Source organism: Stigmatopora argus, chromosome 15, assembly GCF_051989625.1.
Source record: "Stigmatopora argus isolate UIUO_Sarg chromosome 15, RoL_Sarg_1.0, whole genome shotgun sequence".
Lineage (NCBI taxonomy): Eukaryota > Metazoa > Chordata > Actinopteri > Syngnathiformes > Syngnathidae > Stigmatopora > Stigmatopora argus.
This window is the reverse complement of record NC_135401.1, coordinates 8,438,682-8,451,379: the sequence shown is the minus strand read 5'-3', so window position 1 is coordinate 8,451,379 and position 12,698 is coordinate 8,438,682. Positions and strand designations below refer to the sequence as shown.

Below are 12,698 nucleotides of genomic sequence, written 5' to 3'. Positions count from 1 at the left end.
TCACCCAACAAATGTATAAAGTGTGATTAATGGCAGAAATGACATGCAATTACCCCTCATGTAGAAGAACTTTCTGTAGTAGTAAGCACCAAGGTCCACATGCTCCACAATATATTGTTTGGCTTTTTCGCTGAGTGTACTTAGGCCTTCCTTTGGTCCCTCCAGCACAGCCACTCCAGCATTGGTGCAGTGTGTATTTAATGAGCTTTCATAAAAGTTCCCTTCTCCATTCAAGTTCCCTGAGTTACCTGCTACACCACCCACAAGTCCATAATAGCCTGCTCCATTTGCACCCAATCTGTGCCGCCCATAGTTGTCTGTGCCTATCTCATTTCGAAAGCATGGACAACTAAGCAGCATCTCATTGCTCTGTTCATCTCCGGAGTCCAGGCTGGGGCTGTTTCGAGAGTTTAGGTCCTCCTGACTACCACTCGGGGAGCTGTACGGAAGGCTATGGGTGGATGATAGGGTGGAAGTAGCCGAGGCGACGGCAGCTGCGGAGGCCCCTGTGGTGGTGTTGTTCTTCTTCCTGCCCGCATTCTGCCGCAACTGAATGACTTCATTGAGGTCGAACAGCGAGCTTTGGACGTCGTAGTGGGCAAAGCCTTTCTGACAGACCCACAGTTTTAGCGAGGGCCCCGTCTCCTCCATCCGACCGTCCTCGACATCTGAACCAACTCTCGCGGAGTCCGACTCACCTCGTACATTACGAAGCTTACGAAATATAGACTCGCCCCCAGTTTCTGATTTAGTGCGTCTCTTGGGAGGTTTTTCCCTTTCCTTAGTTTTTTGTGCCTGATTGTCCATGGCATTCTCTAACAGATCATGGGCGGCCTGCTTGGGCCGAACATTCAGCATGTCTTCCAGTTTATCTGGAGCTGGGCTACGCTGGTCTACTTCTCCTCGGTAGCCTTTTAGCATTTCAAAGAAACTCTCACCAGAAGCCCCATGTTGTTCTATTGAAGATGTGCTGCCGTACTCCCGGTGAAGAGGAGACCATTTGGTCCCCAATGGTGGACCCCAGTCTTCGTCGCTGTCTCCGCCGGCTTCCATTTCACTGATGGTCATGTCACTGTTGCTGCGCTGATGGATTCGCTTCTGGTGTGCATTTCTGCGTAGCGGACTTCTATAGACTCCTGGCCCCAAATACCGAGTGTCAGTGCAGTAGTTGTTAGCCTGGGCTTGTGTTCGATTTTTTAAAGTATTGTGGATATTTCGAAGCATTGACGAGTCCTGAGGGCTAATAATTGATCCTAATTTAATGTGATTTTTCAGAGGCGCACTCATGATTTCAGACTCAGTGGATGAGTGCCAAAAAGCTCGTGAACCATCTTTTCTTGGCGGCCAATCGGCCACACGCGCCCGCACGCCCATCTTTGGCACGCCCGCGCTCACAGTCCCGTGGACATTGTCTGTGCGGGTTGGCCCTGCAACACCATTGACTAAGCGCAAGTGGCGAGGGTAAAACTCATCGGTGGCAGGGATTGAGCCCCCGACGGCGCACTCCATTGGTGGGCGCTTTAGGCTGGTCATGACACGAGTGTCGAAGGCTAAAGGCACTCAGCGGGTAGACATAGCTGCCTCCAGAATGGATTGCTGCTCCCCGACTTCATGTGCAGGTTGATTATCAGCCAGAAAAGGAGGGGAGCCTGCAGTTTCTTCACTCAAGCTCTCATAGAACTCGTGACTGCGACAAAAGCTCCCATTGGCATGTTTTTATTCCAAACAGGGGCCTGAAAAAACACAAAAACAATCAATACATGCTAAAATGCTGAATCAGTGGAAAACAGAAAATCCCTGAAAAGAGTATTTACTTTATGAAGGGCATTTTTGTGATGTTTTTTTTACAAATCAAACCTTGACAAATAGAGGGAATTGTGGTTCCAGCTTTTCATTGGACAGTAGTGCTGATTGTTGATTAACACAGCAGGGTAAAATAGCCCGAGACATCAACTTAGTCAACATGTTTTTAACAGCTGACAGTGCCGAAAACAACTGTATGTCCACAAACTTATCGAACTAGTACTTTGACTTTTCCCCCTTTTTATAAAAAAAAAAAAAACTTGCTTTGAATGTGACTCACATAGATCCCACAAACTAGACCAGCATTCCTGCTTTTCCGCTGATGGATTTTTATAAGGTGGTGAAAAGTCACTGACAAGTTCAATTTGAGATAAGAGTCTGCCGGCTTTCAATGGAATTATAGTGGAAACATCAGAGGCAAAACATGAAAGCCCAGTAAGCATTCCAAAATGACTTGAATGCTCACTTTACGCCTTTTGAAGGTTAGAGCCCACTTTGCATTGATCAGGTAAGTTTTCTGGTTTGTGAAGTTTAAAGAACAACGTTTAAAAATAATATGCAAATGAGACATACAGTCATAAAAAATGTAACACACAAGCTTTTGTTAAAGGACTCTATCAGCAAAGGCTCAGTTAATGTTTAATCTTTATTGTTTTTAAATGCTTCTGGTTTATTTTTTCTGCAACTGTAGGAAGATGGAATTATTGCAAATGTTATTAGTCATGAAAGTTGCTGATGTGTTTTTTTAAGTAATGGCAAATAGTTCTCCATTATCAGTACCGCATGTGGACTTTAAAAAAACAATCAATTTCACTCCATTAGGCAGTGGATTGTAATAAAGTGGTGAATTTCGGAAGCTGCACATCAACAAAACACAAACTAGCCCGTGAAAGTCAGCCGTGAAGATGATACTTTGCCTGAAAAATGTAGCCAATTTGGCAGTTTGAGAAATGAAAGTTCCACTGACTGAGGCTGTGATCCTATTAGACACTAGCATCCAGATCTCACTGTGACGGTGCTGCGGCAGCAACATATTCACACGCCATCAACAACACCACAGCTAACTTTATTTAAACTGGTACACAGGTTCAGGAGTTCGATCTCCTTGTTAGTAACTGATTATTATGTGCTAGCAAAGTAATTGGCCAACATACGTTTGCATTGGAGGAAACAAGTACGAAAAAATGGTGTACACCATACACGATGATTGGTGAAAACATCTTTATAATAGTTAACATAACTGGCACTACATGCAATCGTAAATATATAATAATTACAACATAAATACGGATGACAATACACGAGATAGGTGTGGGGAAAAAACAGATTAAATGCACATCCCTGAAAACAATCCTTGCTCACAGACACGAATACACAATGGAGGCTGTCAGATTAAAAAGGCATACATTGACTACAACTGTGTAGGTGTGGGCGTATGTGCGTATCAAGTATTTGCCAGAGACAGGCAATTAAAGAGCACTTGTGTGAAACCACAAAAATAACAAGCTCTCTCATTTTAACCAACCTGCCGTCCATCCATCCAACTTTACATTTTCACAGGTCTGAAGGTCATTTCCAAATATCTACATGTGCTGACTAGATGAGTTTAATTAGCTCTGGTGTCTTTAAAGCTCCTGACAATAGTTGAGCTAAGAAATGGGGAAAATTAATCAGAAGGCTTGTTGTATAGACATAAACGCAACAACGAGTGCCTTCTCGAGGACTTACAAAATAATAGCAGCCATGTGACGATCAAATCTTTCAATGACTCAGAAAAAAGGGGAACTCTGACAGCCCTCTGACAAACCATACAATGTGGCGTCAATGGTAGGAGGGATACAATCAGCAGGAAACATGAGTAGCATGATGAGCAAGTGACTGGCGTGTGTTGTGTGTTACTCAACCCAAAGAACAAGACCTGGCTAGTTCTAAATACACTTATTCTCAAACAAAGCGAGGACTCTTAGTATTCGAGGTGTCTCGGAAAGTTTGTGTACCTCTGCACATTGCTTGCGAAGCGATCCTCCTAGTCCTTGTATACAAATCGAAATGAATGTTTCCCTTTTGAATGGGAACGTGTTTTCAAAGCTGTGACAAAGAAGGGGGAAAAACTGTTGTACAATCTTGTAATTACGGCATGGGTGAATAAGACTGAGGGGTTGTCTGGCTGACATCACCATTTTTTTTTTTAGAAAGACTCCCTTCCATTCAGCCCCTGGGCTCGCCATGTTCCCTAATCGCACCCTCCTCTGACGGCTCGATGGACCTGATGGGCAGCAGGCACAAAGATCTCTCTGTCCTGGCTTGGCCAAGAGTGAGGCCTCATTCCAACACACTGAAGTCTTTGAAAATTGCCTGGCACGGGTACTTCGTTACAGTTGTTTACATGAACGCTGCCAGGAAAACCAAATGAATTAGATGCAGGAGGAGTTGGAGAGATAAGGATTAGGCTGAGACACAAAAATCGAGGAGGGATTTTGTTTGGAAGAAGCACAAACGAATGAAAAAGCCTTCCTTGACAACAGCATGGCATCCAATAGTGAGGGGAATAAGCTGTCACACATTTAAATAAGCATCATATGGCGTTTATCAAATAACTGTGTAATCTAATCAGGAACTGTTGAATCAATTTTAAGGAAATAACACATACAGAATACTATGGCCACAATACCAAGTACAATTTGACTGATAAAATTAAAGTGGTTGTACTGTGCAAATATATATAAAATGAGCAACTGTGTACAGGAACGGTTGCCCCAAGGACAAAATGTTAAGAGCCCCTACATTAAATAATACCTGGTTTTCCCTCTCAGATGTATGTTTGGCGAAGAACCAGGCACAAAATTGCCAGTCTCACAGAAAAAGATACAGCAGGCTTATCTGGTAAACAAATGACAATGCTAGCATCATCCAGTCAAAACCTGGAATTTCACCAATTTGCGAAGGGAAGTGATGAGTCCCTGTAAGAACGAGAGGAAAAAAAAGGAGGGCATGTTCAGGCAAATTCTTAGAGAAATTTGTAACACTGGCTATTTCAACTTTTAAGCTTCTGACTCCGCCATGACATCATGCCTTTAGCCCTAGCAGCCAAATTACAGAGAGAGCTATGACTGACGAGGGCCTCGCTTCAGACAAAGCGGGCACGCCACGATGAGATGCGTGTCGCGCTGACGAATTGTTCAACTGAGCAGAAATGAGCGCAAACATCAAATGGCGTTGAAGCGCTTGAGAAAATGGTGACAGGGTATCATCATTCATCATCACTACTGTTGTGTAATGGGTTACTGTGGTTAAACTCAGGGGGCCCTGGCTATCACTGCTGTACAGCTAGAGCGTAATGGACAGAGCTCAACACTGGCAAAGTGGATTTCACTCCCACATCCAAACAAGAATACACTTGTTGAGTAGTGCTTAGATTGCATATATACCAAGTTTTTTATCTCTTGGACCATCCACAATCTTTCCTTCATCTTATCCATAAAATTTCCCACCAGGGTTTATTGGTTTTGCGTGGGGTGGGATGTGGGAATAAACACCCTTGCCTTGAAACATCAGAAAATACAATGTTGGGTTCCCATTCGTAAAAGCATTATCTGGGTGGTCCACAAAAGGTTTTGTCATAAATGCTCAACCAACAGTCACATCACTTCTTAGGTGGTCTGTTGGTGATGAAAAGGGACCTAATGCCACTTCAATGCACAGTACGGTGTCAGTACATGCGGCATCTACAGTAGCAAAGATCAGGAGTTGTTCACATCATTTACATTTAAATAGTATCAGCCCATGACTCGTGGAGTCCTTGCTGATCAGGTAATACAAATAGTCACTGGTTGTATCTGCTGCTGCCAATGACAATTGCAATACTAAGTATTCTGTAGTACAAATAGGACCTTTGAGGCATGCAGCAATTATACAATGACATCATCTTAAAGTACTTTCAAAGAACCCAATCAGATTGCTCGGGTGCCGTCCCTATCCGCTCGTAGCCTCTTGGGAGTGATTTACACGGTATCTGGAGATGATACGCTTGTAATGCCTTAACAGTGTTAGGTCCTTCACTTTTATTCCCTAAAGCCCTTCAACTCAGTGAAATACTCTCTAGATAGATCTAGTTAAGAACATGTAAATGGATTTAGATTTAAGATCTCTTAAAACAAAACAACAGGAACAGTAAAGAGCTACGTTAATGTTTCCAGTGTGGCAATTGGAGTGTGCTTTTGTGAAGCGGTAACTTGTCTACCATGATTGGTTTTACTTGTATGCTTTTATGTGCAACAGGGGCTTGTCATCTCACTAATGCAATCAGTGAGACGGAGTCAGAGGCGGACAGCGAGTGAGGGAAAGGGGAAGTTCCGCCTGAAGCAGACATACACTTATCCCCCCACAACCTTGGCTCCCAACCGCCACGGCTCGGCAGCGGGGTCAACTCATTTGAATTTTTTGCATTCTTGTCCAGGCAAAGCTGCACTCCCTTTTCCGCTCCGAGCGCTGTTCATTATGCATGACCTCTAATCTCTGCCAAAATTTAATCTGATCAATAAAAGCAAGTCAGGTAAAACTCTCCATCCGATATCAAATGTACTACTCCGACCTGGGCTTGTTTCCAAAAGATTAGTGTCTTAATTGGCCATTACATTAGAGAATCACCGTACATAATGCTGTACAAGCACACACTTTAAATCAATTCAATGTAATCAGATTACAGCCTGTTGACTTTATTTATTTTTGTTATAGTTATCGGAATGATACATAATGGCTCCTTCTTGTTAGGAGCATGCTGAGCTGCTGCAATATGGGTGACAAGAACCCCTGCTGGTCGCTCTTTCATTCATCACAAAGGTGAATGAGCCTTTTAAAGATATACTGAACTTAATGAAGATAAATACAATGCACCCACCTGACTAATTTACTACATAAATTTACTGTGCATTAGCTCTGGAAACTGTAGTATAGGCATTCATTCACCATACAGATTTTTTTCTTAGATGGAAACTATTTACTTGCCAAATGTATCAATCTCTGCTAAATTGTGGAAATCTGTAATTCCCCTTTATGGTCAGGAAACGAGAGTCACTGTCACAAATTCACCATTGACTCAATCATTGACGTGTAGTAGGACAGTCAAAGATACAAACACGCTCTGTCCTGGACTTTCCGGTGAATAAGCCCTAAATTCAGATTTTCATGCTGGAGAAGACCAACAACAATTTAAAACTAATAAATATTTTTCACATTAGCACTACACGTTTTAAACACATGCAATGAAAAAATTGCAGCATGTTGGGGTACAAGCAGGTATTCACATTTTCAATCAAGACTGTTTTGACTATTTTTATAAGCTTGTTCCAACATTGCAGTATCCTCTATTTGAAACATTTTTTGATTAGCAAAGCAATTAAAAATCAACACCAAAAGATACTGTGTGTACCTGGTGATAGTGTGCATTCGTGAAACCTTGTTCTTGAAATACAGGTTAATTTGTCAGAAAGACAAACAAATTGCGAGGGCCAATGGCAACCGGCTACTAGAGCATCATTAAGTTAAAAGCACTAAAACCACAAGTGGTGGCTCTTTGCCAAAACCTGATGACAGCGCTCAGAGTTCACTCTGTCAACCAGCACTGTATCAACACTCCAACCATGAAAGCACTTAATTACACAATGAGATTAAATGGTAATTTGCAGTGCCATACATTGCTTCAAAACACCAACTTCTCTACAATTTTATTTGCGACAGCAGTAAAAAAATAGCCTGACATGAGAGAATCGTGAACTTCAATGAGAATAACCCATGAGGAGAAAGCTATCATACTGAAAGTAATGAGTGTCCTTGGTAACAAACAATTCCCCTGAGGCTTACTAATGAGGACAACCCATATGAGGTGACATTCAAAATCTACATTTAATACAACAATCCCCATCAGTGATGCCCTACAGAGAAAACGAGCCCTGACAAGCAATTCTAGTGAGCCTTGGTGCCAAACACCTCCCGAGTCCCTTGTAACCTGCTGCACCACTTTCATCGGGTGAGCATAGCACTGGGATTTATACGGAATGTTGTTTTTGATTTGGTTATAGTGTACTCACAGGAAGGCAAAGTAGTAGGCCTTCAAGCTCTCACAGGATTGTTTTCACAAATCTTTAGTAACAATCCAGATTGTTTACTATGAAATCTATCCACCATTACCGAACCACCTCCCCATTGCACTGGTGGTTTTCTCTGCAGTGTGGTCTTGTCTTTCATTGTGGTGTGGAGCTTTTCTGTTGCATTTTTCTTAACAGTGGGCAAATATCTCCTCATTTGTGACCAAACAAATACGCCACACTCAGAAAGAGGTTTGGCGCACACCGATGTTGACACAAGTGTGTTTTAAGATGAAAGTTTCAGCAAGAATAGTGTTAAATTAGCAAGGATGTGCAAGCAGGATAATAGTCAGGCTTGATCCAAGGCGGGGGGATGTGGAAAACCTTGTGTGTATCTGCTACCTGTAATTCACAAGACGAGGGATTTGGTGCAGCCCGTAAAAATGGCTCTTGGTTGTGAAACGGCCCGTAAATCAGAAATTCGAAACCAAACTAGTTTACACTCGACATGTTTACTTAACTGTAAAACCGCAGTGGTGGGCTAAGTCACGTGGGCCAGTGGAAAGAGCACATAGGCAGACGATGTAGTGACCCACTGACATCAACAAACTATTCATAAAAATGAAGAATCTAACGAAGAAGCATGCGTGACACACATTGATGTCATGGCGTTAAATTTGCACACTAGCTAATCAATACAAATCCTTGCGGGGGAAGATTTATCTTGGAATTGAAATCAAGTAGCAGCACAACCAACAAGTATACATGTTTGTTTATGCCAGAACTGTGCTTTTCTTTTGGGTTTCCCATGGCTATCCTTCAATATTGCTGTGTTGGGCCTTCCGAGAAGAAAACTTGGATACTCCTTGTTTAGGTGTTAATTAAGTTAAGATGTGTGAATGTTAAACTAGCTAAGACTAATTAATATTTCATTAACAAGTGCAAACAAGTGTAGTATTAAATAAGGAATGGGTGACCTAGCTACTGCTTCAGAATACTGTTTCTGAGCGAAGCAGTCAGTCGACTGTAACTTAAGACATTCTTACAGAATTGGTGTCAGAATGACAAAACCCTGAGATGTTTAGGATTCATCTATTAGTCCAAATGTTCACATCTTTTTTGTTGACGCATACATGAAAAAAATATTTTGTACTATTAAAATAGATTTTGACAAGAATACAACAACAAGATGAGTTAGTAAAAGCAATTCCAAATGGCAAATTTCTCAGTAACCCAGTGTTATTTTGTTCTGTGACACGACAGGTCTGTCTAGGCAGGTTTTGACATGGCAACATTGCGAAAGTGGGGGAGCTTGAGATGCTTGATAAGTCCACTTGGCAATCATCAAAGAAGTGGCGACATACAGTACATGTGCAGCAGGTTTCCCAGGCAATGAAATCACATCTCACTGAAGATGCCCTTTGGTGTTCCCTGCAATCAAAAGGATCTGCCCACCGAACAACAATTGCTAGGCAATCAGGGTAAAAGGCCCCTAAATCTAATTTTACCATGCAGATGAATTAGGGTTGAACTGTAATGCTTTTTAATGGTGTAAGGACTCTCCACAGAAGAGAAGCTGATTTGCTGAGAGAGCAGGAAAACAAAGCAACCTATTCAGGCAGGTGCAATTCAAGGTGACAGTTTGATTAATATCAGCCACCACCACCCCTTCTCCCCCCCTCCACTCACCCCGTACTTGCCAAATGGCACAAGATGATGTGAAAGATGCCGTAATCATATACTTCCGGGGGTAATGCTTGCGCTGATGTGTTAATAAAGAAATACAGTGGTACCTCTACTTACGAATGTATCTACTTTAAATATTGAGGTTAAGAAAAGCCTCAATAGTAAAAAATTCTGTACCAGCATAGTAAAAAATTCAAGTTACAAAAAGTCAAAACAAAATCAAACATCATGGTATACGTTGGCAAATTTTAAGGCGGTTCGGGGGTGGTGTTAAAGATTGTGGAACGAACAAGGCTAATTCTATGTAAAATATACCAATACTTCTGAAAAATCCCAAACCACTTCCTATACTCCTGTATATTAATTTTGTAAGTGAAGGCCTGCCGGATAAGTGGTTAGCACATCAGCCTCGCAGTTCTGGGGTCGAGTCTTCGATCCCAGGTGCCTTCTCACTGTGTGTGGTTTGCATGTTCTCCCCGGGCTTGTGTGGGTTTTCTCCGGGTACGCCGGTTTCTACCCTCATCCCCAAAACATGCCTGAACACTCTAAATTGCCCGTAGGTATGAATGTCACCGTAAATGGTTGTCCGTCTCCTCGTGCCCTGCGATTGTTTTCCATGTACATTTAATGGGTATCTTACCCCAGCCAAGAAAGAATCCATCAATCAACTGACAGCTTGGCTCTCTATGTCTGAACTTTTCTATTGAGCTATCTCTTGATGAGGACACAGGAACCCATGTCTGACTTCACAGGAAGTCACTGCATTTGGCACGTGTCCGCCTCGTGCACTTCCACTCCTATTGAGACAGGCCAGAGGGCTCATCAATTCACACGCAGGCATCAAATTGGACTGCAATAAAATCAGTAAGTGTCGGGTAACTGTGATTCTCTGCTAAACTGGGTTCTACGCCGGAGAAAATCACAAAGCTGATGCCTGCTACTGCCCTTGCTGCTCTCCATTTCACTGGCGTATCCCAAACTCTGGCACTGCGGTTTATCATGGTCACGAGCCGGTTCCAACACAAGCTGCATGACATTTAAAGCGGCAACCCAAGGATGCACCGTGTGCACAATTTGTGCTTTCAAGAAAGAGACGCAAATCCTACCAATGTTGGATTTTATGAGATCAGCAAAATCTGAGATAGCCTAGGAATGGTTGTTTTTGTTTTGGTCCTTCTCTCACTCAACCCTTAAGATTGAAAACTGAGACCAACTCACAATACGATGCTATCAACATGTTTCCCAAACTCTGGTGATGGTATTGCGGTTTGCGATCAGAATCTAAAACCGGTTCTTGTTAAAAACCAGTTTCCAGTAATTCAAGTCCAATGAATAACAGATCATTTCTGGCCAAACAAGTCTGTATAGCGATTCCACTTATGTCGCTAAAGTAGTGTAATTTAATGTATTATTTATTATTATTTGACTTGTGCAGGACTGTTATCTCTCTTGAAACATTTAAGTACCATTCAAAATTCCAACTCCAAAATAATCGCCTTTATAAGGCATCAGCTATTGGTTTCACTCTCCAGGTTGACCATTCATCACACAGAAAACTCTAAATAAAAATAAAAACATGTTTTGTTTCTGATGTATATCAAAGATTGTAGTGGCCTTACCACAAAATTCATATTTTGGCTATATCATACACAATCAGACACTGATAAGACTTCACCACCGCACAAAGTTAAAAAAAAAAACACACACGAGATGCTTGCGATGGGTGTGAAACAGCCACGGGGAAATAGCATCTCATTAGCATTCAGAGCAAGTATCGCATCAACAGAGAGGTAGCAACACCTCCTTCTTCCCCCTCCCCCTCAGTGATGGCAGCGAAGTGCCACTTCTGCAGAAGACTCGCAACTTGCGCCTCGTATACTCGCCTGCGCGCCACGTTTTACACATACCTACCACCCAACTTTCTCTGTTGTGTTAGTGCGTAACCAGGAACACATCAATGAAATGTGCAGGAAACAGGCAGCGACAAAGGAAACACTGAAAAGCAGCCATGTTTGTTATGAATGGGCCCTATCTAACCTATGCACCTGGAACAACATGGTTAAAGAAGTCATTGAGAGATGTTTCGGATCTTTATGTTTACAGTAGACCAGTAGGGAGGTGGGGGGGCTGACTAGATTATTATGGCATCAGTACTTTCCATGAGTATTTCTTTGATTAGTACTTTTACTCGCCACATTTGAAAACGTCTGTACTTGAGTCTTTAAGAGGTTTTCCTTGGAAATACCTGAGACTGTTTGAAAGGTAATCTGACTCCAGAAATGGAAGCCTTTCAATTATAGTGGTCTTATTCTTCCCATTCAGTATTAGATTAAAACAAGAAGTAAAAGGACTGAAATGGGTGCAAGGCAGAGGATGTGGAATTGGGAACACAACCTGAGGCATGAATGTACTCAGTCTCTGCCGTGAGTTTAGTATTTGAACAGGCGGCCATGTGCCAGAATTCCTGTGATACTACACAACAATATTACATGTGGCACCTGAACGCAAAAACCGAGTAGGAACCTAAGAGATCTGCTTCAAGCACAGTCATGAACGAGCCCTCATGCATTCCTGTCTCACTCTCAGAATTCGGTCCACTGTGGGAACAACAGAAAAACGGCTGTGTATTCCTTTCAGGTTTTTTTTGCTAAATTATTTTCCACTGCATCCCACGAACTCGGCGTGAGACTCAAGCCTGCAACTGTGTTTGGATTCCCCTCAGAAGTATTTATAATGTGTTCCAGAGAGGAGAAAGTGCAAAGACAGAACTGGAGAGTCGGGGAAGCAACTGGCAGACATGTCCAGGCAATAAGGAGCACGTCAGCGTTGTGTGGCACTGAAAGCTTGCCGGCGGCAGTGTGTCATCAGTATCCAAAATGCCAGACTGCACTCTGGAAAGTTTTCTTCCTTATGTTTGTCTTACTTTACATACTTTTAAGAGCTTCTTTGCTCCATTGGCTTCCTTTTTTCTCCTTCTATCATCTAATTTCAGCAACTTTGTGGTCTGATGGGAGCAGATACTGGGGGAAATTATAGTGAGATTTCGGCATAACTGTGGCAGTCACTTTAAAAGTTGGGAACGGAATGACAGGAACAAATCAAGGTTACATTTTTCACTTCAGAAAA

At 42.4% G+C, this 12,698-nt stretch overlaps 1 protein-coding gene across 1 annotated transcript in view; it reads right to left on the bottom strand.

Annotated features, from left to right (window-relative positions):
* Positions 1 to 12,698, bottom strand: part of LOC144089781 (signal-induced proliferation-associated 1-like protein 1) — a 35,133-nt gene that overhangs the window by 16,059 nt on the left and 6,376 nt on the right. Inside the window, exon 2 of the mRNA XM_077620930.1 lies at positions 54 to 1,733. Coding sequence (XP_077477056.1) covers positions 54 to 1,533 — 1,480 coding nt within the window. The 5' untranslated portion in view covers positions 1,534 to 1,733. The remainder of the gene's footprint in view (positions 1 to 53; positions 1,734 to 12,698) is intronic.